The 23,033-nt window shown below is 36.7% G+C and overlaps 3 protein-coding genes and 2 non-coding genes across 5 annotated transcripts in view; 1 reads left to right on the top strand and 4 right to left on the bottom strand.

Moving 5' to 3' along the window:
* The window catches only part of LOC145224099 (cilia- and flagella-associated protein 43-like), a 28,612-nt gene extending 24,343 nt beyond the window's left edge, over window positions 1-4,269 (bottom strand). Inside the window, exons 1-7 of the mRNA XM_080090529.1 lie at window positions 4,146-4,269; window positions 3,339-3,592; window positions 2,797-2,930; window positions 2,061-2,194; window positions 1,692-1,839; window positions 775-922; window positions 166-302 (exon numbers count right to left, since the gene is read on the bottom strand). Coding sequence (XP_079946655.1) covers window positions 166-302; window positions 775-922; window positions 1,692-1,839; window positions 2,061-2,194; window positions 2,797-2,930; window positions 3,339-3,592; window positions 4,146-4,174 — 984 coding nt within the window. The 5' untranslated portion in view covers window positions 4,175-4,269. The remainder of the gene's footprint in view (window positions 1-165; window positions 303-774; window positions 923-1,691; window positions 1,840-2,060; window positions 2,195-2,796; window positions 2,931-3,338; window positions 3,593-4,145) is intronic.
* A 499-nt stretch (window positions 4,270-4,768) lies between these two features.
* LOC145223975 (protein stum homolog) lies at window positions 4,769-5,960 on the top strand. The gene is made up of 4 exons (XM_080090389.1): window positions 4,769-4,845; window positions 5,141-5,312; window positions 5,600-5,782; window positions 5,845-5,960. Exons 1-4 carry the CDS (start codon window positions 4,798-4,800, stop codon window positions 5,934-5,936), a joined length of 495 nt encoding a protein of 164 aa, XP_079946515.1. The 5' UTR covers window positions 4,769-4,797; the 3' UTR covers window positions 5,937-5,960.
* On the bottom strand, window positions 5,958-20,550 carry LOC145223974 (eukaryotic translation initiation factor 3 subunit A-like). Its single transcript, XM_080090388.1, has 21 exons — window positions 20,425-20,550; window positions 19,999-20,189; window positions 19,285-19,424; window positions 18,698-18,861; window positions 18,272-18,471; window positions 17,816-18,024; window positions 17,081-17,252; window positions 15,924-16,124; window positions 15,436-15,552; window positions 14,636-14,830; window positions 14,311-14,448; window positions 13,019-13,228; window positions 12,400-12,504; window positions 11,231-11,344; window positions 10,123-10,245; window positions 9,082-9,235; window positions 8,566-8,752; window positions 7,867-8,022; window positions 7,341-7,454; window positions 6,775-7,092; window positions 5,958-6,265 (listed from the first exon to the last, which is right to left on the bottom strand). The coding sequence occupies exons 1-21, from the start codon at window positions 20,471-20,473 to the stop codon at window positions 6,169-6,171; spliced, it is 3,354 nt and encodes a 1,117-aa protein (XP_079946514.1). The 5' UTR covers window positions 20,474-20,550; the 3' UTR covers window positions 5,958-6,168.
* LOC145225509 (small nucleolar RNA SNORA74) lies at window positions 11,811-12,009 on the bottom strand. Its single transcript, XR_013859910.1, has one exon. It is a non-coding gene; the product is annotated as a small nucleolar RNA SNORA74 (small nucleolar RNA).
* LOC145225511 (small nucleolar RNA SNORA74) lies at window positions 16,462-16,650 on the bottom strand. The gene has a single exon (XR_013859911.1). It is a non-coding gene; the product is annotated as a small nucleolar RNA SNORA74 (small nucleolar RNA).
* Window positions 20,551-23,033: the final 2,483 nt, after the last annotated feature.

The raw sequence follows: 23,033 nt of genomic DNA, 5'->3' as shown, positions 1-23,033 counted from the left end.
CTATTATAAATAATTACCAAAACACACACATACAGACACATGCTTAGCAAAAAACAAAAACCAGTTGGGTGTTTATAAAAATGGTAAAAAATAGTAACATAGAGTTTTTCATTTAAAGAAACACAGTTTTGTTGCTTTTAAAAAACACAAAAGAGTTACAAATACCTGATTAATTCGTAAACCATTGTTGTCCATTTGTATTTGCCTGAGTACACCATCTTTTCCTCCAACAAATAATCCGTTATTATTCAGCTCCATACAATTAAACATGCCTGCTTCTGCTTCACCAGCCACCAATGCATCTAAATTGAAATGTGGCAATTAAGTTAAATTAAAAATTTCACAAATTTGAGAGGACTATCTTTTATAACCAGCTGCACTGAAATTTGTTGTTTAAAAAATGACACATTTTAGGAGGCTATTGGGTTAAATATTGGGGTTACAGGCTAAAGTACAACAAATGTCACCTACAAATAGCAAAATCCACAAGCTTTCTAAATATCATTCGATTTGGATATTGTTTTAAAAATCAATCTCTTAATTATAGGGAGCTAGTGGGATAAATATCATGGCTATTAAGACAAATGGCATGTCTACATGACTGTGGAAAAAACAAAAAATATTGTGAGAATTAGTCTGGGGTCTTACAGCACATTTTCACTTACAGTCAACTAAATCTTTTTGGATGTTTTTACTTAATATTTAAATTCTAAAACACTGAAATAACATGTCAAATGTTATGGCATTGACACAATTATTGTTCAATCACTTCACCTGACATTCCACCAAGTAGTAAGTTAGTTTTTCCACTGTCTGCATTAATCCGAAACAACTGGCCTTCGTCGCAACCGACCAAAACGTCGCCCTGAGTTGACCAACACTGAGATGAGGGCCGAACTCGAGGATGTCGATTTTCAGGGGCCTAAAAGAGCGAAATAGAGAGGCTTATATTGCAGGATTATCACAGTGTTGGATCTGTGCTGATAATGTTGAGTTGTCACTCCAATGAAACGGTTAAGTAAGGACAATTAATAAACAGATTGAGGCAAAAAATTTAAACCATTTTGGTGAATTCTGCTCCGTATTTAAAATATACATCAGCACATACTCCTGGTAGTAATTCACGAAATACAGTAAGCAGTTTAATTAAGAACATAACTGCCTTGTGTAGGAGAACTTGTGTATGTAGAATACATCATGTAGACCAGGGGTCGGCAACCTTTTAGCCGATGCATGCCAATTTACTTGGTATTTACATGTGTTAATGACCTCACGTGCCAACGTTTTTCTAAAAAATAGTGGTTCGTGCCAGCAGATGTCAACAAATAAAGAGAAAGTAGAGTGTTTTGTGCAAATAAGACTGAATTTTAAGACAATGACATAGTAAAAACTATAAACAAGCAGTGTAACTGGTTAAGTTGTTACTTCAATATCAAGACGCAACTCGGTTGGTGTGCCATGAAAAACCACCTCACGTGCCAAACTTGGGGTTGCCGACCCCTGATGTAGACATTTCAACAATCGCTGTTGTCATAACCAGGTGTATTCAAGTTCTCTGGCTGTCATATTTTTATTTAAATTACTTTTAAAGTACAAGCATAGTGTTCTTATAAGTATCAGGCAAAATCTCACAAATATCATAAACGTTTTCTCATAATAAAGATAGAAAGTCCACCATTTTTTATGTTTACCAAAAAGTTCTTGGTCTTTTCTCCTTCTAGTCCTGCTCTAGTGGATGCAGGAAGAGGAACGTGAAATCCCAAACGTGTCCCAGATCGAGAGGAAGGATCTTCAGCTTCTCCGACAACCGTCCCATCAGAAGCAGGAAGATTTACTTTTCTATAATGCAAGAATCGTGCTTTGTCACAAAATATTTCCCAAATTGTATCGGTTAAGAAGCTACTCTGGCTAATCACATGAAAAACTTATTGAAGATGTCATTTGCTGGAATTGTCAATACAATTAAAAATTTCACATTCAACTTCCCCAAAAATCAGAAAATCTGCACAACAAGTAGAAATGGCCACTGCTATCAACTGAAATGATTGTAAAAGACTTACTTTGCAGTAAGGGCGGCAATTTGATTGCATTCTTCAATCAGCCACAGAGTTACTTGTTCCGGTCCGATCAGCGATATTTGGTGATCATTCAAAGGATTAAACATCAATGAAGTTGATTCTTGTTCATTTAACAACTGAAAGGAAAGTCGCAATACATTATTTACATCTTGGAGGTGGAAAAGTGAATAAAAATGTCCTAATTAGGCCAGTTACAATATTATTGTTATCGATTTCACTACACATTAAGTTGGTTGGTTGGCTGAGTGATTAGTGCAACTGCCATGTGTTACAATATTGTGGGTTATAATCGGTGGTGGGATTCCATTTTTTTGTCAGTCGATTCTATCACAAAAGTCATATTTTTCAGCCGGTTCTGTTACAAAAAGTCCATTGACAGTAACCAGTAATGCTAACCAGTTTGCTGATCTCATAAAATTTCGTGAGACGGTTCTATAGAACCTGTGCGAACCGGCTGAATCCCACCACTGGTTCTAATCCTATCTTAGCTGATCGTGTTTCCCTAATCAAGATACTTGAGCAACATTGTTTCAACCCAGTGGTTACCGGTGGGTTGAACTAACAGACTTGTAATGAAACAGGCAGCTTGACAGCAGACATATAATGAGCATAACACATGCAAGCATTGCGCACTCACCGAGGATAAAAATGAAACAAACAACGAAAATTTGTTTTACTCAGCCACAATAATGTACTTTGCGCTGGTGATAGATTTTACCTTCTCTTGGCATCGTAGAGTTTCTGTCTTCCAATTCCACACAAATAATGAAAAGTCAGGAAGCCCAGAGCAAGCTACAAGGTATTTTCCCGAAGTTGAGAATGCAAGTTGTGTGTATTCCAAGTTTGCCGCATCTGGGGTAAAAGTATAAAAGTGGTCAACCAAGGCAGTTTTAACACAGAAAAAAGTTTTTTTGGCAAGCAAAACAAAAACAACTAAACTCATATAAACCAACTTGCTGTCACAGGCCAAAGTAATCAAAGCACCTTATTAAATCTTGTTTAAAATTAAGCTGATGTCTAAAATGAAAATTTTGAAAAAAAAAAAATCAAGAAAAAAAATTCTTTTGTATTTTGAGAAAACATTTTTTATTATAACAACACACTCTAAAAGTTTAAGCAGCTTAATTAACTTAGTGAGCTTTATCCTATAAATTCCTGATGACAAATAAATACTAAACCCAAAAGTACAACAAGCTAAATATGCTTTAACTTTAAAAGTAGAATGTGATGCTAATGAAATTATGACCACAAGCTATTTACCTTTCAGTGTGGCCATAACATTCATTGATGGAAATTGGCACACAAATATTCTCGGGTTTAATCCAGTTTCTGCAAATGCAAACAATCCACTTGATGGCAGCGTTGTCATCTTGCTGATGCCGTTTCCGGGGCTCAGAAAAACATTTTCCTCTCCGTCGAAAATGTTGATGAACTTAACAGTGTTTCCGCAAACAAAACAAATATGAATCGGGTCGACATGGTAAATCTTGTCTCCCTTGTATCCCTGCATCCAACTGGAACAGAAATAGGATAATTACAATTTTGGGTAATTATGTAAATGGTCGTTGACTAACTTTGCGAATAAAAAAATACTATTCCTCGTAGAAGTTAAGGCATCAACAAGGTTTCTGCTGGGATTTAACAACTAGCATTTTAGCAAATTTTGTGAGTGGCACTTTTAGACAATACAATCTTTCTCTTTGGTTCTATTACTGTCTTTTAACCCAATACCACAGTAAAAAACTGTCAAAGTATGTTTAGAATGGTCAAAAGCCAGTCTGCAGAACATGGCAGTTCCCGACGAGATCTCGCGCGTGCAGGACCTACATGTCCCGCGTGCGCGCGTGCACGACCCGTAAGCTTGCGTGCAAGACCAATTTCAGCAGACGCAAAGCAAGTAAAAGAGGTCAAGACAGGACAATTGAATGCCTTTGGTGCAAAAGTTTCGCGTGCAAACCCCAAAACTTGGCGTGCAACTTTTGACTCAAAAGTTTGTCAAAATTAATTAGTCAAAAAACATTCGTATACAAGCAAGTTACAAAATGAACAATCAAACAGTAAAGTTACCTGACACCCAATGTGCCGTAATGTTCCATGTTAACACGGTTTTATTCCAGACAATTTCAGTAACAAAACTTTGGCAACTTCGTCAACGGAAAATCGTCGACTTTAAAGAATCCCCCGATTTGTTAGTTGCTTAGATACCAACCACGCGATGTCGCCCGCAACAAACGAGATAGAAAAAAAACAAAAAAAAACGTTGTATCCACTGATCTCTATAAGTTTATAGAGATCAGTGGTTGTATCGCTTTGAATAGCTTCATTATCGCTTTGAAAAGAATCAAAGATACGATTAACAGAAAAAGGCACAAAAAAGAATTGTTCACCGAAAGACCGCATCAAAAATCTAAATTAAATGAAAAAAATCTTAAATTTGGTTTTAAACCTCTCTCTCAAATTTGTCTAGAAATCGCGGTTATGTAATTAAAGTTAGGAAAATTAGGGTAAACGTAATGAATAATGGCCCAGTCTCATCTAAATCTAAATTTAGCAACAGGAGACTGGACAAGACGCAAAAATGCGACATACTTTTGCGCTTGAGTAACTTTGAAACGCATGACCGATTCCGTTGTCTTAGTAAAAGTTGGGGGAGCGACTTATGTCCACATAAGGGTTCGGGGGTTGTGAAATAGGCTAAACTCAGCGAATTCTCTTGGTCATGTCAAACCTCTCATACCAGCACTTCAGTGAAGAAGATATGGCAAAGGTTTTTATTATAGGCCTAATGCAGAGTTATTTTGCCGGTTTTTCGTTAACTTGATGCGAAAATTAAAATTCAACTTACTAAATATAAAATATACCAACGTAATTTTTAGCGGTATCGATTTAAAATCGCTGCTTAGACCGCAAATATATTTTCTCACTTTAAAATTGTTAGTTGCATTAAAAACACTAAAACGTTAGTAGCACAGATGTTATTTGCTTAAATTGAACACGTAGAACTTGGGTACTTTATCTATTATTGTTGCCACTTTGCAACGCAAACCACGTATTTTGTACAGCAGCACGAAGTTGATGAGAATGTCCAGGTAGCAACTAACAAAACCCCAAGACAAGTTCAGGTGCAAGTTGTGAACAGGAGAAGTGAAAATTCGCTACGAAATGCGATTCCAATTTTACCCACAGCAATCGCCGTTCTACTTTGCATCGTAAACTTTTTCCTTCCAGGAATTGGTGAGACTCTTGTGTTTATTTGTCTTGTTGAATATTTTGGTTAAGAAAATGTCCTTTTTTGCCCTAAGCACCCGTTTATATAGTCATGCGACTAATGTAGGCTGCTGAACGAGTTTTGTGCATTAATCTGTCGCAGATATATTGCTTGAGGCGTTGCAACCAATTTCTCTCTTAAATTTATCAATTCCAACAAACTATGCAATTTATTGGATTAACTGAAATATAAATTCAAGTTTATTAGTATTCGTGGCTCCTTTTTGCTGAAACGTAACATTTTATTTGTCAAGGAACGATCCTTGCTGCTTTCAGCGTGTTCTGTTGCGCGGACATTGAAGGTGCCGATAGAAGTCGTTGTTCAACTTTCGGAATTAATTTCGGGGTGGGGTGCGCACAGATTATCACTACACCTCTCCTCTTGCTGGGTTGGGTTTGGAGTATTATGTGGGGGGTCGCATTTATCGCTGTAGCGAGTAAGTTTGTGAAATTACATTAAAACAATAACTTTTCGGACAAACATATGTTTTTGTGACAGGGGAATCAAGTCGACGACTGACCACGACGTCATCAACACAACAACGTCACGCAGACGTCATCCAGCAGCAAATTCCACAAGCTGTTGCCTGACATTATGACAAGACAATACACTTCCGCCATTAACAACTTCCGTTTATTTTTCTCCCACAATGCGCCAAAAAACGAACTTCCCAATTTCAGTGGAACTCAAAGCAGCAAAAACAAAAGATTCACAACATTTACTTCCAGAAATTCAAACTTTTTCACAAAAATGCAATTATTCCCAACAAGCAAAGTGATTTTAACATTTCCGGCGACTATTTACAATCGGAGCATTTACTCTTTAGCGCCTGACAGTGGTCCAATCATCGTCAGAAGGAGGCTTACGACGCGGTCCATCACTAGGTGGAGCATCGCTCTTTTGCTGACCCTGACGAAATCTGAAAAAAACACAGAACAAATATTTACTTTTAAATGCAAAAATACGTGGCATTTTGTTTGTTTCTAGGCATTCCATAAAGTAACAGTTTCACTTAAGCTAAACAAAAATATGAATAAACGTTTCTTTTTTAATACTAAAAACAAAACAAATGCCATTTTTCTTCATGTGTGAGAAATCAGTTTGTCAAGGTTCAAAGTTAGGTTAGAAAATCAATCAAAAAGACGTAATTCGATTCTTATCATTGCTGTATGGACGTTTACCTCTCTGCAATATTCTCCAAGCTTCAATTAGTTGCTTTTGCCACGTATTTCGTTTTAGTAAAGCTGCATTTTATCAACAAACAAGATTCGTTTTATATCAGCTGTCGCTGCAAGGCATACTATCAAGTTTATAGAGATCTTCTGGCAATTGTATTTTTTAAATGTCGGAATAAAAATACAATTGCCAGAAGAGTTTTACAAACTTAAGATTGATTTAATTCCAGTTTCTGCAACAAATATCTTTTACCTTGGTCTCCATGGTTGGTTGGATGAAGGAGCTTCCTGTCCTCGATCTCTTCCATCCGATCCACGATCCCTGCCTCCACCTCCTCTCCAGCTAGAAGAGGAGTCAGATGGAGCATCTTTCCTCCATGCAGACCTTGCAGGTGGCGGAGGACTCCTTCTTCCAGCCGGTGAGCGTCTTCTGCCGGGAGGAGAGCTTCTTCTCGGAGGTGAGTCTCCCCTTCCAGCCGGCGAAGTCCTTCTTCCTGGTGGAGATCGTCGTCTTCCTGGTGGCGAGGTCCTCCGCGGGGATGCGGGACGTCTCCACGAACCACCATCATCCCTGCAAGAATATTTTTGAATAATTTTCCAATATCTCCACAACGTCAATAAAACCGCCCGTAAATAGTCAGTTATGACGTCACACGATTGTGACGTAACAAAACGTCGCATTATTGTTCTTTAGATCCTTTTAGTCTTGGATAAGATTATAATCTTATTATTCTCTTATCTGTTTGACTTGAACTGCAAGTTGCAGACACAAAGTTAGTGATTTACAGACTTCGTTCATTTCCACATTTCAAATTTTACCTTGGTTGTCCTCCTCTCGGTGAAGGTCGTTCAAGGTCGCGTTGAGGAGGTTGGTCACGTGGTGGCGATCTTCGGCGCCAGGATCGCGATGGGGGTGAAGGGTCACGATGTGGGCTGTACGAAAAATACATAAGGTTCAAATTTGTGCCTACAAAATCTGTCCATGTTTTTAACTTCAGTGGCACATAACTGACAATATTTGGCAGACAACGTGATTCGTGTATTGTGGAGGCAGTCATAAGCCAAAGCCTTCAGCCAAGTATCTTTTGTTTCCCCAAACTTTAAATGTAAATTTACAAGCTTTAATTGCGTGTTGTCTTTAAGATTTCCAAATTCACACTATAAATGGTCGGTTGTGAAACTTAAAGATTGATTTATAAAGTAAAAACAGTTCAGGCCGAAATCGAAACATCTCTAAAATGGACTTAAGGCTGAAATATTTTTTAGCTTGATGACAAAACTACAACAGACTTTCCATACGCGACTCAGAAACTAACTTATTCCAGCAATACAACAATCAACTCACACATCTCGATCCCTGGCTCCTCTCTTCCAAACATCTCCACCAGGTCGGCTATCTCCTCTCCCCTCATCCACTTCTCTTCCCCCTCCTCTCCTCCAAGCTCCCATGTCACGCTCTTTGTCCCCACCTCGTGGTGCTCCCCACGGTCGAGCGGAGTCACTAAAACAATATGACACGAAATTAAGTTTACAGTTAACATGTGAAGAAATGCTGAGTTCAACAGAAAGGCCCACACAGTTGGAACAATCTATTGACTGCCAGCTTGTTTTAGAAATTTTACGATTTGGGGGGCTGTGGGTGAACCGCTGGGTTATTCGGGGTCAAACTATAGAAGGATCAAATTTGGATTAATATCTAACACGTGTGTAAATTTAAATAAATTTGAAGCACTCTTTCTTGACCAAACACGTGGAACAAACCAGCGTTAGACAGAAAAAAGATACAGACAAAAATAGTAAGTTACATTATTTGCCAGGTTTAATAAGTTACAGTTCACAAGGTTTCACAAACCCTGTGAAGGAACTTAAAAGATTTTAGTACATAATTAAATCAGTCATGTTTTTGCCTTATGCAGTTAGAACTTAAATGTTCCTAATTTAACCCCAATGTACTCTACTTTCTTGTATGTGCGTTCAACAATTATGTTTAATAATCATTTGTTTATGATTCTATTTGAATAAGGCAACAAAACAAGTTTCCCACCGTTCCGGTCTTCCAGCTCCTGCCTCCGCTCCGAACGACTTCTTGTCTCTCTCCAGCTTCTCCTCAATCTCCCTCTCCCTCGCTTTTTGTCTCTCTTGTTGCTCCTTGAGGATTCTCATCTTCTCCTCATATGCTCTTGTCTCCTCTTCCTCCCGCTCCTGTTTCTCTCGCTCCTCTTCCTCCCGCTCTGCAGAAAAGTTTTAATGCTGAATATATCAACAATTATGATTTAAAAACTTTACATTAAAACTACAATGTTACCAAATCATGCAAAGACTTTAAAATCAACTTAACTTTCAAATAGTTTATTTTAAGTCGCAAATAATTACTAACAGCAGTTTTTAACATTTTTTTTTTCAAATGTACAGATTTGTAATATATATACTTGGTATGAAACTATTTAGTGTGTAAGATACAGCACAAAAACTGAATGTTGACATTGAGTTTTTACATTGAACTTAAATGTTAACTCATGAAACTTAACACGATTCGATAATTTTGTTTTCATCAACCTACTTCGTTTCAGTTCCTCATCTTTCTTCCTCTGTTCAGCCTCTTCTTTATCTTTGTGCCACTTCTGTCTTCTCTCCTCCTTGCGAGCTTCTCGTCGTCGAGCGAGTCGAATTGCTCGTTCTTTCGCAAGTAGTTCGTTGTACGCGGACATTTTGTCCTGCGTCAACAAAATTCTGCTTAACGAAATGAATATGGTGCAAGGAAAAAGTAGAAGCTTTAGTCAACTGGTGTAATGCCAAACAAAATACTCGCTTTTTGTAAAGACGCTGGACAAGTTGGTGGCATTTTTTTACAGCCTTGCAGAACACAAAAATTGCCAAATATATCATCCAGTGAGCAGAAGATTTCTTAATTTCAACTTTTTTAAAGGTAATTTAGGATTTTGTCAATTTTTTTTGTAACTGGTTTTTAGTAAAAGCATATTTTGTGGTCCTATGTCAAAATACGTGCTTTTCATTGAAAATATGTCTGTCAGAGTGATGTATTTCACTTACTTACCAGGAACTGAATTGTTTATCTAAAGCAAACTTCTAAAAATGTGCAGTTTCAGGCAGATTACTTATATTCAGGGTTGCTATCGACGTGAACCATTAAATAAGGACAGCTGAAAAATTAGATTTTCTTGCCAAACGAAACAAACGTTTTTGGACAAATCTTCGCATTTATACGAGCCATGACATATCACATGCGATATTTTGGCCAGAAACAATTTGTTTCAGCAACTCATTCTTCATAGAAAATACTTCGTGCATCTCACAACAGCTCAGGTCTAGGTTTACTTTTACTTGCAGCAGGGATTTGACTTGTGTTTGTTAAAATATAAGACAAAATAAGGACGTAAGTCAAAAAGGACAACACATTTTTCTAAGACATTGGCCTTCAAAATAAGGACAAATCTTAGAAATAAGGACGGTATGGCAACCCTGGTTATATTGTTTTGTAGAACAAAGCATAGTGTTATGTGTATTTTCGTCCCTGTGTACAAATTTCAATATATAGTTTTTTGTACATGTTACTTGTATAACATCAGCAACAAATTTACACCTCATAAACAGCTCTTCTCGTCTGACAGAGATGATCGAGGAAAACTTCTCGATCGCTCCTCATTCTGTCCATCCGCAGTTTGTTCGACATCGCAAACTTCTGGTCCACTTTCATTTGCTCAATCTAAACAATATTCTATTCAGCAATGTTTATGACAGTGCAGCATGAAAAGCAAAGTTGTAGAAGTAAATTGGATAGTTTTAGTTTCTAAAACCTTGCCGCAACCTCCACAACAAGTAGCAATGAAAATGTTTGTATGACAAGTCCCTCTTAAGAAAACCCATTTAGTGAACTTAATTTGTACAGTTTGGAAAAAAATGCTAATGTAAGACCAAAATCTAATTCAATACAATGAATCTTACAAGCAAATGGGAATAATAAGGTGACTGCAGACAGTGCACATTGTTTTGGCTGATAAGGTCTCATCATTCCAGCTGGTAACAAGACATTGACTGTACAGGGTAGCATAACCAATATGCACATGACTGTACAACTGGTCAATGTTATGGGACAATACATCATTTGTGCTGAAGTATTACTGTTGACTAAATTTGATTTGTTAACCATAAGATTTACAATTGAAAAGTGTCAACCTTGATATTTCTCACCAAACATACATTGCCTACTGTGTGGCTGGTAAAGCACAATTTCCAGTCGTGGGTTCAAATCCCACTGTTAGAAAGATATTGGTTGCCCATGTCAAACAGGAATGCTTGGGTAGGGAGGTTAATAGCAAAGTATTGCGCAGTGTAATTTACATGTGGCTGATTTAATAATTTTATGTATTTTACACAGTTGAGGGTTGTATGCAAACAATTTGACCACATGATGTGTTTACACTTGCTTACAAAAGGCGAAAATATATATATCTCAAAATGATGTGATACTCGTAATTGAAACTTAAAACTGGAATCACCCAGTCCGTTGCTTGGTGGATGAAGACTAAACAGCCTTATAGCAATAGATGTAAGTTCAGAAAAACTTACATCTATCAAAATGATGTGTTTACACTTGCTTACAAAAGGCGAAATATATATATCTCAAAATCTTAAGAACGAATGAAACAATGTTTTTTATGAACTTAAATGCATCAGATGTTTCTACAAACCTTTTCATCTTCCAGTTTGTCCCACATTTTCATGTCATCCAATCTCTTCTGTTCATATTTGGCTTTTAAAAACGGAATTTCCTCTCGACGCTTTGCTCGCTCAAAGAAATCAACCTAAAACGTAAACGGTTAGTTTTATGGACAACTTTTATAAGAAAAAGGGCGAATATTAATGATGGGATTGGGTATGATGTGCATGTACCTTCGCTACCAATTACGACTACCGAGGACTTAAATATATTGTTGTTATAGTTGTATATCACTAGATAACTTAATTGCCATGGTCGGGGTATATGCGTTTCACTGACATGCAGAAAAATGTGATCTCCTCACGATACAGAATACAATATCTGTAACATGGCAGAGCTTTTCCCGATTTTGTGCTGTACAAAGCAAATTTTGGCAAAAAGTTCGTATTCTTATTGTGTGTACCGGCCTTCTGCATCGCAAACTAAGGTCAAATATTTCAATACCGAGTACGAGTATCGATACAACTAAAATCGTTCGATATCATCGATACCAAGTACAGGGTACTCATCCCATCCCTAGCAAGTATAATTCACTTTTAAATCACTTTTTTTTTGTTCATCACAAAAACTAGGACAGAAATTACCCACAATTCCCATCCACTCTCAGTGACGATTATCGACAGAAGAATTATCACATAGAAATCAAAACGACTCTGTGTGATAATCCATAAAATTGTCGACAAATAATCTACCAACGGCGTAACACCCACATTTCATGTGAATGTAAATGAGGGCTGACTGGCCACTGGACAATAATTTTCCTTCAATATTTTAATTTTCAAGCACATACACTTGTACAGAAAACTACAAAAACAATAGTTTCACGCATGGCTTGTGTGTGAAATATTAATTATCAGAAAGATTTCTTTCAATTTTAAAGCATCTTACTATCAATCTTTTTTATGTGATTCAAGTGGAAATAAACGGTAACTGAGGTAGCCCTTCATATCACTGATGAGCATTTGCCCAAAGGTTTGAATAACAAAACATGTCACTTTTTACGTCTATTTGGGCCATTGTAATCTTCATTAAAATATTTCTACAACAAAAATTGAACCTCACTGATTAGATAAGTTATTTTTGGTGTTGTATGCTTTACAATTGGAGCTAATAAGTTAAAAGCAGCAAGATATATTTCACCTTCTTCTCCTGTGCTTTCAATCGATCCTGCAATTCCTTCTTCTCCCTTTCCATTGTTTCCATCTGACGTTTCATCAACTCGTCAGGATTTATCTCATCCAAGTTCTGGAAAAAAGTTTTCAATTTTGTGCAACTCATTTAAAATCAAAAGATTTCTGTGTGTCATAAAAATAAAAAAGGTCAACAGACACTGGTTCACTTAACCATAGGGTTTAGTTCTCAAACTGAGTGTTGCAACACCCTGGTGCGGCGTTTTAATTTTCCAGGCCATCGCAGAATAATTCCGTTTAGTGGCTTTTTGTTGTTGTATCAATAAACACAACTTTAATTTTAATAATACGTTTCTTCATTAACTTTTATTTGCTGGTGTGTCGCAAGTCTAGAAAACTTTTTCAGAGGCGTCGCAACAAAAAAAAGTTTGATAACCACTGCCCTATAGAATAGCCAAGGAAGTCATTTTGATTACTTGTAGGTGATGAACTTTGCATGTGTTTTGACTTTGGTGGGTGTCACTAGTATAAGTCTCTACTCATGGCCCCTGAAAATTCTCAGTTGGAAAGACTTTTTGGTCCATTAGACTTAACTTGGGTTGAAAGCATAAAATTGAAATTCAACTCACATTAAGATCGATGTCCTTCAGCATCTTTTGTCCGATCTCACTCTTCCTAATCATCTCGATCCGATCGGTGGCCGTTCTCCTTTTCTCTTCCTCCTCAAGCTCTTTCCTCCTCTGAGCCTCTCTCTCTTTTTGCTCCTTGTTGAGCCTCTGTTGCTCGGCAACCTTCACAGCCTCCTCTTGCTCCAACATGGCCCTTTGCTCTTTACGCTCCTGAAAGAAATATAATTGATAAAAATTGTAAACATGACAAAAAAGTTGCAAACTTGTCAAGGAACCCAATCATATATTTGGTTGTTGAAAGATTTTGCAACAAAATTTAAGACAATTATATCGAACAATGCATGGCTTGCACAAACATTCACTAGCACACCAACACAATAAACAAAATACTGATGCTCTCATGTCGATTAGCCGTTGGACGCTTTTACACCACTGAACTACAGTTAATTATCTCAATTTTTGGGCCAGTGCCCTTTTTGTGTTATAAGAACTAGTGATGTACTTGATTCGGCCGAAACCGAATATTCGGCGGTTTTGCCGAATAAATTTGGCCAAATCAACCGAATCATTTATGACATCACGCGAAGTCATACCCTACGGGTTTGACATGAAAACATAAGTTATTTACCAGGCAATTAGTGCAGAATGGTTGTGTTTCGTCCCTAATTTGGTTCTGCCCGACAATGAATTACTGATTTTTTGTCTGCAGTGGGAAAAGCTATAATGTGTTAAAAATGTAATGATTGGCGAGATTTTAGTAGGTACTAAGCAGATGAGACATGTTTAACGCTTTAAATGTGTGTTCGTAAAAGATTCGCTTTCGGCCGAATCGCAACAAATTATTCGGCCGAAACCGAATCTTTGCAAAAGTGACCGATTCGGCCGAATAAATTTTTGAAACATGGGATTTGTTTATATTCGCCGGTTGAACAAAAGAAAATTTATAAATGGAAAAACTTTGGTTAAATAGTTTGCTGTTTAGTTGCAGCAAACAACAAACATTAGGTGTTTATGCTAAAATGATATATTGGAAGCATTTAAAATACATCCTGCACTAAACATAGGTAGGACGTATGGTAAGAGCTTCTCAATATTCTTGCAGTATTTCTATTTCTATGTAGGCACACAACACTAGATAGAGCTGTTGCCAATAGAGACTGCACTTAGTAATTTAGCTTCTACCGGTAAATTTCACCCAATCATTGCTTTTTAGAAAGGCAAAAAACAAAGTAACAAGTTGCCCCTTGGGTCAAAAATACCAATCCAATAAAATTATTTTGAATTAAACTAACTTTTTCGAGAGTTATATGTTCCAATCTTTCTTTTCTTTGTTCGATGATAAACTTTCGTTCAAGAATCGCTTCGTGGTCCTTCTGACGAGTTTTTTGGTAGTAAGAGTAAACTGCTTGTTGTTGTCGAACGACGTCATTCTGAAAAAAATTGAACAATTATTATTTTTATTTAAAACCATCTCTCTTGTCCCAATAAGACTGAGATTAAAAATGTCCTAAAAATTTTTAATCATAAAAAAAATGTTTTTATTGTTTAGTTTCACTTATTTTGGTAAAAATACAAAACCCAACTTATTTAAACAAAAGATAATAAAGGCTTTAAAACCTCAATGTTTCTTGAGTTAAGCATTTGATTTGCAACCAGCAGAGCCTTTGCCATAACGTTAAACCTTTCCGACACTCTCTCGCTCGGAAGTTTCTGCAGCCGATAAGTTTCAAAGAATTCGTCCTCAACATAGAGCGGTGAAGCGTTGAGATCCGTTCCGAAACTCAATGAACCAAGATTGTGGTCGATTCGAATCTAAAAAAAAGAAACAAGTGTTTAGTAATTTATGTGACCAACGTGTACAGTCGTTGAATGTTGGCAAAGAAAAAAGTAGCTTTAAAGCTACAGTCATAAACGCCGAGAGTTCAGGGGGTCGGTGATTGCAATTTAATAAGTTTCTAAAATGGCGATAATTGTGTTTTTTTTAGTTTTTAAATGAATTTATGACACGGTTTTATTCACACAAATGGTCAAATAACAGATTTGCTGAGCACTAGACTTTTATGCAGAGATATAAAGTAGTGATTCATTTACTTGTTGATATTCTTTCATAACCGTTAACCCATTATGGCAATGCTGTGTAAAATGTGATATTTTTTTAGTCACAGACAACAGGTGTGTATCCGTTATGTGAAACAAACTGCAATAAATCAAACAGGTGCATATCCTGCCAAGGCGAGTAATGTTTTAAAAGTGGGGCAAAACGTGGAAAGGACTTCTATGCATGTAACTTGTTTATGACCTTTCAAAGGTTCGTTTACCCCAGGTTAAGGAGCTTCGGTTTATTGCATAACAGGGTACAAGTAAGTTTGAATCTACTAGTTAAAGGTCATTGGTGGTTGCCAGTCACAAAACATCACCTGCAATTGCCCGTTTCTTGCTGCATCAACGATCGTTCGTTCAAGCTGAAGTCGAGAGCAGAACGGCAAAAGTTCCAACAGACGATTTATCTCAATTGTCTGGTAAACTTGCGACACCTACAAATGAGAACAAGCTCATAAATTACAACATAAAGCTCATGAAAGGTGTTTAGAAAAGCTCACAAAAACCTAAAAGAGTGCATTTTAGCAATACTTTAAGTGTAAATACATAGTAATTAGGGATGGGCCGAGCTCAACCAGAACCCAAGCACTCGGTACCAATGCACCAAGCATTAACATGAGATGCCCAGTGTTCGACCGAACAAAAAAGTTGCAGTTTTGGCCCATTCCTAAAAGTAATGACACAAAAAACATTTTTAGAGAAACAACACAAAAAAGCAGTGCATAATGTTTTCATAACACACAATTGATCCTTTACAGTTAGGAGATTTGCAGTAATAAGATTCTAACATACTGACACCACATACCTGTTGTAAAACCCTTGAAATCACAATATTCTCCAGGTATGGAATATATTGCACCAATTCTGGCTCGCGAGTTTGTTCTTTTATCCAGTGGAGGACGCCAGACACACGACCAGTCAAGCGTAGCGGATGAAAATCCTTCTCTAGCCACTGATACAAATCCCGCAGTTGTTGTGGACAGTATTGAAGGAGATTGTACTTCAGCTAAAACATTAACTTGGAATTAATTGAAGTTTGCATAATTTTTTTAAATACATTTAATTTTTTTAAATACATTGGGACACTATATATATTCATAAGTTTAATGATGAAAATGGCGGCCCAAATAGACGTAAAAAACAACATGCTTTATTATTCAAACATTTCGGCAAATGCTCATGCCATCATCAGTCATATATCAGGGCCGTTATTTTCATCATTAAACTTGTAAATACATGTTTTCCGACTTTTATCATCAAAATTTGTTAAACCACAATTATATACAAGGGACAGATTAATTCTTTTTGTTTAAGTTTTTTATATAATTTAAAATATGTAAAACTTTGTCCATCACACAACTAAGACAGAAATCATAATTTCCATCCAAACTCAGTGACGATTATCGACAGAAGAATTATAACATAGAAATCAAAACGACTCTGTGTGATAATCCACAAAATTGTCGACAAATAATCTACCAACGGCGTAACACCCACATTTCATGTGAAATGTAGGCTGACTGGCCGTTGGACAATGGAGATTATTAACAGTGGAACACATGGGAGCTTTGTACCAGTTTACGTGAGTATGAATGCTGAGTTTTGTATCGACCACTTTTGTAGTGCAGATGTCAGAATTTTTTGAAAAGTTCAAGGTATGTGTCCTTAACCACTTTTATGTTAACTGGTACAAAGCTCCCATATGTTCCTCTGTAATTGTGATTTCACACACTGGTGGCAAATTCGTTGTGAACATAATTTTACAATATATATGTCCTGAACTACTTTTTTTAACAACAACAAAATTCAAAACCTATGAAGCTAGCTTAGACCAGGCCAAAACCTTGATAAAATAGTTCTCTATGGCAACATTTTTTTATTCATCAATGCACTTTTAAATGATTTAGGGTTCACATGGGTATTTTAACAACCATCTTTAAAAAACTTACACAACAAACTTACAAAGTCCTTGATGAGCAAATCCCTTGTTTGGGGCCGATCCAACCCGAGCAGTTTGGAGAGATTGAGATGTTTATCAATCAGCGCATTTTCCATGTCAAGAATCTTCCCGACACCATGCTTCTGCTCGGTAATGGGAATTGCCAGTGTCGCAACCAACATCAGTGATGCCATTCTGAAATCAAAAAATCAGTAAAATTGATTTTTTAAGTGAAATTGAAACATACCATAGTTTTTTGCCTCTAAGTGTTTTAATAAATTTAATTAACAGCATGCACTTAGGCATACAATAATGGTGGCACTAAATGCCGCATAATACTCCATGATACCGCATGTTATCACACGACAGGAAGTTGTAAAGAACTTGAATACGCTTTTAAGAAAATAGAATTTTGCGGGCTTTTGAAAGCGCTAATGGTTAGAGCTATTCGGGTTGGGTGAGGGTTTGTAAATAAAATTACACTAGAATCTGGTTTATTTTACCCTTGTTGGGCTTGTATTTCTACATTTCACATACAATGCAGTGTTTTAAAAGGAATATCATGCGGTCACATCCAGTATTTAGTACCACCCATACAATAACTCAATGTATGCTTGTGGGCAAACTTTTTTGAATAGAGTAAATGCGAGTGGTAAGACAAAAAGTTGCACTGTTACATTAAATTGCTGTCATCTAATTTTAAACAATTTTTTTGGGCTGAAACATTTGTGTAACTGTAAAAAAAAGTGATTTTGTACCGTGCCAAATCATCAGGTGTTGCATTTTTCTTCATGTCGCGAGTTAAATGGAAAAGTCGGTGACGTGAGCAAGCATGAAACAACATGTTGCCAGCTTTCCAGAAAACCAAGCACAACTTATTGTGGAAGTTTGCCAACATTTGTGGTTTGGGAGGACGTTTTGATAGCGACATCAAGTAATGAATGTCCTCAACTGCCTTAAAAGCTTCCTAAAAACAGCATTGGAACATTATAATCTGGGTAAAAGCAGTAGGTCTAATTGGTAAACTGAGTATGTGCTAAAGATATGGTGTGTCTTGTACTAGCACTGTACCACAAAACATAAAACAAAAAATCATTTTCAAACAGCAAATGGGCAGGTTGGACATCCAAACTAACAAGTTAATGACATTTTTTGATTACAAGAGAATGTAATTTAATCTTTTTTTAATGTCTATGTTATCATTTTTTATGCACCTGCCAAAGCTCAATCTGAATAGCAGCATCAAGTTGTGCAATTCTTGTTTCCAGATGAAGAGCCTGAGTTTCGGGATTAGAGAGATTCACCGAGAATTGAGCTCCGTGCCGTTGTTCACTCAACTTTACATGGTTGCGCAAGTTGTCGCAGAGTTTGCGGAACTCCGTGCGACGATCGTAGTTCAGACAAAACTTGAAAGCTGCACAATTTATACAAAAAAATAAAGACGTTAATTCATGATTTGCAACTTTGCTTAGACCTTACAATTTAAAATACTGACACTTAAAAGTTGCACAAATGGCATTTTTAGCAAAGTTCCATTTTTTGTTGCAAAAGGTGCATAAAAATGTAAGACACAATTTCATGATTTACGAATATGCTTTGAACTTCAAGTAGACAAACAGAAAAAGGACATTTTATCAAACCTTGCTGAGCAATAGTATGATAGAGTCTTTCCACTCTGCAGTTATTTCGAAGCAAGTCGAGACATTGTCTGTAGCTCTCCCACAAATATTTCACCCAAGGAGTAAGAAGGAGTCTGTCCGTTCGATCCTGAGTATCTTCACCCGTGACGGCTCGAAGCAACATCCTAAACACACAACAAGAACAAAAAACTTACAACTGAAATGCATACATATATTTAACTAGAAATACATTAAACCTGAGTTAATCCGCAGCCGTTTGGACAAAAAAATTATCCGGATTAGGTGAAGATCTGGATTAACCGATGTCGATTAGTTAAAGCCTTACCATATTACAAATTATTTGTACCTCAAGTTTTGTCAGAATTACACGAAGATCCGGATTAACCGAATCTGGTTTGACTATGGTTTACTGTAGATATTTTCCAATTAGGCCATAAAATCCAAAGCACAAGTGCAAACATAACCACCACGCAAATCAACAGTTTAAAGTCGAGGCCTGTTTTAAGCTAAGTACAGGGTTCTTAGTTAATGAGTTGGGAACTGTGTAGCATGTTGTCAGACACCTGTAAACACAACAAGAGTCTCACCCTTCAGGGGATTCAATCATGTCCAAATCCTCGACCATTTTCAAAGCAGTTTCTGCCGACTTTTCTCTGGCTTCTTTGGTTTTCTCTTCGGCCAGTTTCAAATAATGGGTCACAGCATCTTCCAAAGATTTTGTGTTCACCTGAAGTAAAAAAGTTGATTTTAAGAGTTCGATTTTAGGGCATACGATTAAGGGTGCTAAAACTGTGAGCGCTACAAGCCAACTTAGCCCACACTAAGCCCATGCAAAGTCTGTGCCAAGTCTGGGTGGCCTATGAGAGAGTAAATTATAGTATTATTTTATTTACAACCCCTCACCCCAGTCTGCAGAGTGTGGCAGCTGCACGCGCATTTTTTTTTGAAAAACAATTTTTGCACGCCAAATTTTGGAGTTTGCACCAAAGGCATTTAATTGGGCTGTCTTGACCTCTTTTACTTGCTTATGCGCCTGCTGAAATTGGTCTTGCATGCGAACTTACGGGTCGTGCACGCGCGGGACATGTAGGTCCTGCACGCACGAGATCTCGTCGGGAACTGCCATGTTCTGCAGACTGGCCCTCACCCCAAGACCAATTGCTCTAACCTCATGTAATTATCAAAAAAGAAGAAAACTATAATTAGCAAGTACAGGCTTAGCGAGCTCGCAGTTGCAGATGGTACGATGTAATTGATCATCATTTGTCAAGACAATGATATCATTGCATACACAGACATACCTGCTGGCATATGATCTTGTACTGGTATAAACCCTCTTTAGCTGCTTGACTTTTCCGTAGTTCAACACACAAGACCAGATATTGCTGAATGATCGGCTCGTGAACTTTCTGCCATGTCCGATGTTTTTTGCTCCGAAGAACATCGCTCAAAACATCCAATGCTGGCTTTAGTTTTCCAACATCAAGAAATTCTGAAAAGTGTGGTTTTTATTGAGTTGTTTATGAAATAAATATTGACAAACATAATGATTTTGCAATTTCAGAAATATTATTCATTCGTATTTAAATAGTGAAACTTATTGCATCTTCAAAAGGGGCAAATGTGCTATGTACTTTAATCATAATTCAGTCCATCATTTACATTAGTGTGAAGAACCATTTATTTACAAAATCGAGGAACTCAAATAAAAATGCCATTTTACAAACCTTGAGCTTTTCGCAGAGCATTCTCTGGTCGTTGAAAATATTCAGGCATTTTTACTTTTACACAAAATTATATTTTAACTGAAGAAATCGCCGCAGAAAGCAGCATTCCACTATAACACAAAAAATACGTTTTACATGTCGCTCTACTTCGTTTATTTAAATTGTGCAATAACTAAACCGACAAAAAAGCAAAACATGTACATTTACTCAAAACGATAACTTTAGTAATAGATCAAAACCATCAACAGCATGTCTTAAACTGACGATCACTGTTTGCCTTTTGAACTTTAATACAGTAAAACCGAAAGACTGTAAATCCTTGGTTTAAACAGAATCAGTCGGTTTTAAATGAAGGAATATATATTTCGCCTATGTGGCATCATCAGTTCCTGTAACCGAAATACAATACGATATAAAAATGATTGCTGAAACAAACACGATAAAATAAATAAAAGCACGTTTAGACAGCGTTGACAGTTTGAAACAGTAAAATCTTGTACATTTACTATGTTTAATTTACATATTTCACGAAAAAAATGGGATAAACTTATTCCATTTCTACGATTTCTAGCATTAAAAAAATAATGACCGTACTTTTTTTAACACATGGTCGATAAATAATCCAACTGACTGCCACTATTTGTACGGACATGCATGGCGGTTTATCAACAACATTTTTGGGTGCATGTTTAATGTAAATATTAATATTTTACCACATTTAACAATATATTAGTTTTTAATTCAAGCAAATAACTTTTCAACAAGCTTTTTTATCAATTTTTTTTCGTGTAAATCCGCTAGTACATTTAGCGGTTGATTATGTTGTGCTCATTGGATTTTGTACGTACGGGTACCCGCAAGGTCGTCATTTTAAAAAACACAAAAATATATTCATTATTTACACAAATTACCTAAACAGTGATATTTACAAACTAAAATAAAAGTACAATAATAAATAGATCAGTCTACATAAATTGCGTCCCAAAAAAGAGTGCTTAAAGAATTTTACATACAGTTTAAATTGTCGGATAAATTGGACAAAAAATTTATCAAAATTGTGTTTTTGTAAAAACCTTAAGAGTTTATGAAATTCAGCGCTAAGGCAGGAATTTGCAATGAGAAGCTGCGTAAGTATTGTAAGGCGAAGTGTTTCCGCTACGTAACAGGCGCGAGCAACAACGCAGCTTCCTTTAGAGAAGCACCAATAAGGAATACATGATAAGCAAGTTGCAGCAAGAATTCTACCTAGCAGGTTGACGATTAATAGCGGAAGGTTTTGTGACAGAAAAGGCAGTATGTAATCGAGGGAATAATTACTTTTTAGCATAAGATGTTCGTGATGTAGCCATTGCACGATTGGCAAAATATACAGGACAGTACTTTGGTGGAAATATGACAGGAATATTCGTGACACATAAAATATATTTTGTCAACTTTTGTTGCCCTGATATACGATAACTTTTACAAAAAACGATTGGTTGGTAGTACAGTTGTTTGATTTTAAACGCATATTTACGCAAACAACCCCAATTTTCTAAGCGGGGTGCAACGTTTATCCAGCTCTGTAGAAGTTGTATTTCAGTGTACAGAAAGCTACTGATGTTTTGTTCAATATGTACAGTTACTAAGTCTAAATGCAGCGATTGAACACAGAAAAATTGCAGAATTTTTCTCATCAACAAACCAAAGAACTATTTTACAAATGGGCAACTCTGTTAGATGGTTTGAATGTCAGAAACGGAAATGCAAAACAAAAAATGTACGGGTAACACATTGCGTTAAACACAGCGTTATACTTTTCCCAGTAATTTTAATAGCACACACTCTCAGAAAGTGTCCGCAAACTTTTGTCTTTACGAAGCGATTCGAGCGAGACTTTATTTTGCGGACAGTCCTTTGACAAAATAACTAATGTTAGTTACACCCCTATTTATCACTATCGCTGATATAATAATAAGAGGCATACGAAGCTGTTTGGCTTGAAACATCAACGCGCACATGTAGAAGGGCTCGTAGCATAGTCAATGAAAACCGAACTGTGTGTTTCGTATCAAATAGTTGTTTTTGGTGTGACCAAGTGACAGAGCTCCCGGCGACTGTAAAATGACTTTGACCAAGGTTGTTTGCAAAATTATGTTACAAACTCATGATTTTAAGGCATATAGCTTTTCAGGGTTCCTAGTCCTATTGAGTCAAAGCTTTAATAAATATCATTCCTGAGCAGTTGTTGTTTTGAAGGCAGGTCCGCGATAAAATTTAGGTTTTTATTCGGTCCATAAACGGTGCAAAAATGGTTGCCGATCCCGTCTTAAAGAAACCAAAATCCAAAATTGCTTTCTAAACTGGAAAAACTCCCAATTTTATTTGCACTTCCACAGGTTTTCTGTAATGATATTTTTTATTTTAGAGTTGTAAATACCTCTGTGGCGTTTTCCAGTATTCACGTAGTGCTCGTTGTACCACCTAGCGGTCATCAGCAATGTCGAACTCGATGAGTTTGGGGGACACTGGGAGGCATGAGAACATACAAGAAGACTGGAATAACCGTGAATACATTGAACTCGTTACTGGGTGCATGAGGAAAATTGCAACTTTTCTCAACGAATTCG

Source organism: Phallusia mammillata, chromosome 4, assembly GCF_965637545.1.
Source record: "Phallusia mammillata chromosome 4, kaPhaMamm4.hap1.1, whole genome shotgun sequence".
NCBI classification, from domain to species: Eukaryota; Metazoa; Chordata; class Ascidiacea; order Phlebobranchia; family Ascidiidae; genus Phallusia; species Phallusia mammillata.
This window is presented reverse-complemented; position numbering and strand designations above follow the sequence as displayed.

What these genes read in the sequence shown, in the direction of transcription:
- LOC145223975 (XM_080090389.1), top strand. Translation starts at nt 4,798, where the DNA reads ATGTCAAACCTCTCATACCAGCACTTCAGTGAAGAAGATATGGCAAAG. An exon ending in GTGAAGAAGATATGGCAAAG is followed by an intron (nt 4,846 to 5,140) that starts GTTTTTATTATA and finishes TATTTTGTACAG; the next exon opens with CAGCACGAAGTTGATGAGAA. An exon ending in CGCATTTATCGCTGTAGCGA is followed by an intron (nt 5,783 to 5,844) that starts GTAAGTTTGTGA and finishes TTTTTGTGACAG; the next exon opens with GGGAATCAAGTCGACGACTG.
- LOC145223974 (XM_080090388.1), bottom strand. Translation starts at nt 20,473, where the DNA reads ATGCCTGAATATTTTCAACGACCAGAGAATGCTCTGCGAAAAGCTCAA. An exon ending in ACAAGATCATATGCCAGCAG is followed by an intron (nt 19,425 to 19,998) that starts GTATGTCTGTGT and finishes TTTTTACTTCAG; the next exon opens with GTGAACACAAAATCTTTGGA. An exon ending in ATTTGCTCATCAAGGACTTT is followed by an intron (nt 16,125 to 17,080) that starts GTAAGTTTGTTG and finishes TTAATGTTTTAG; the next exon opens with CTGAAGTACAATCTCCTTCA.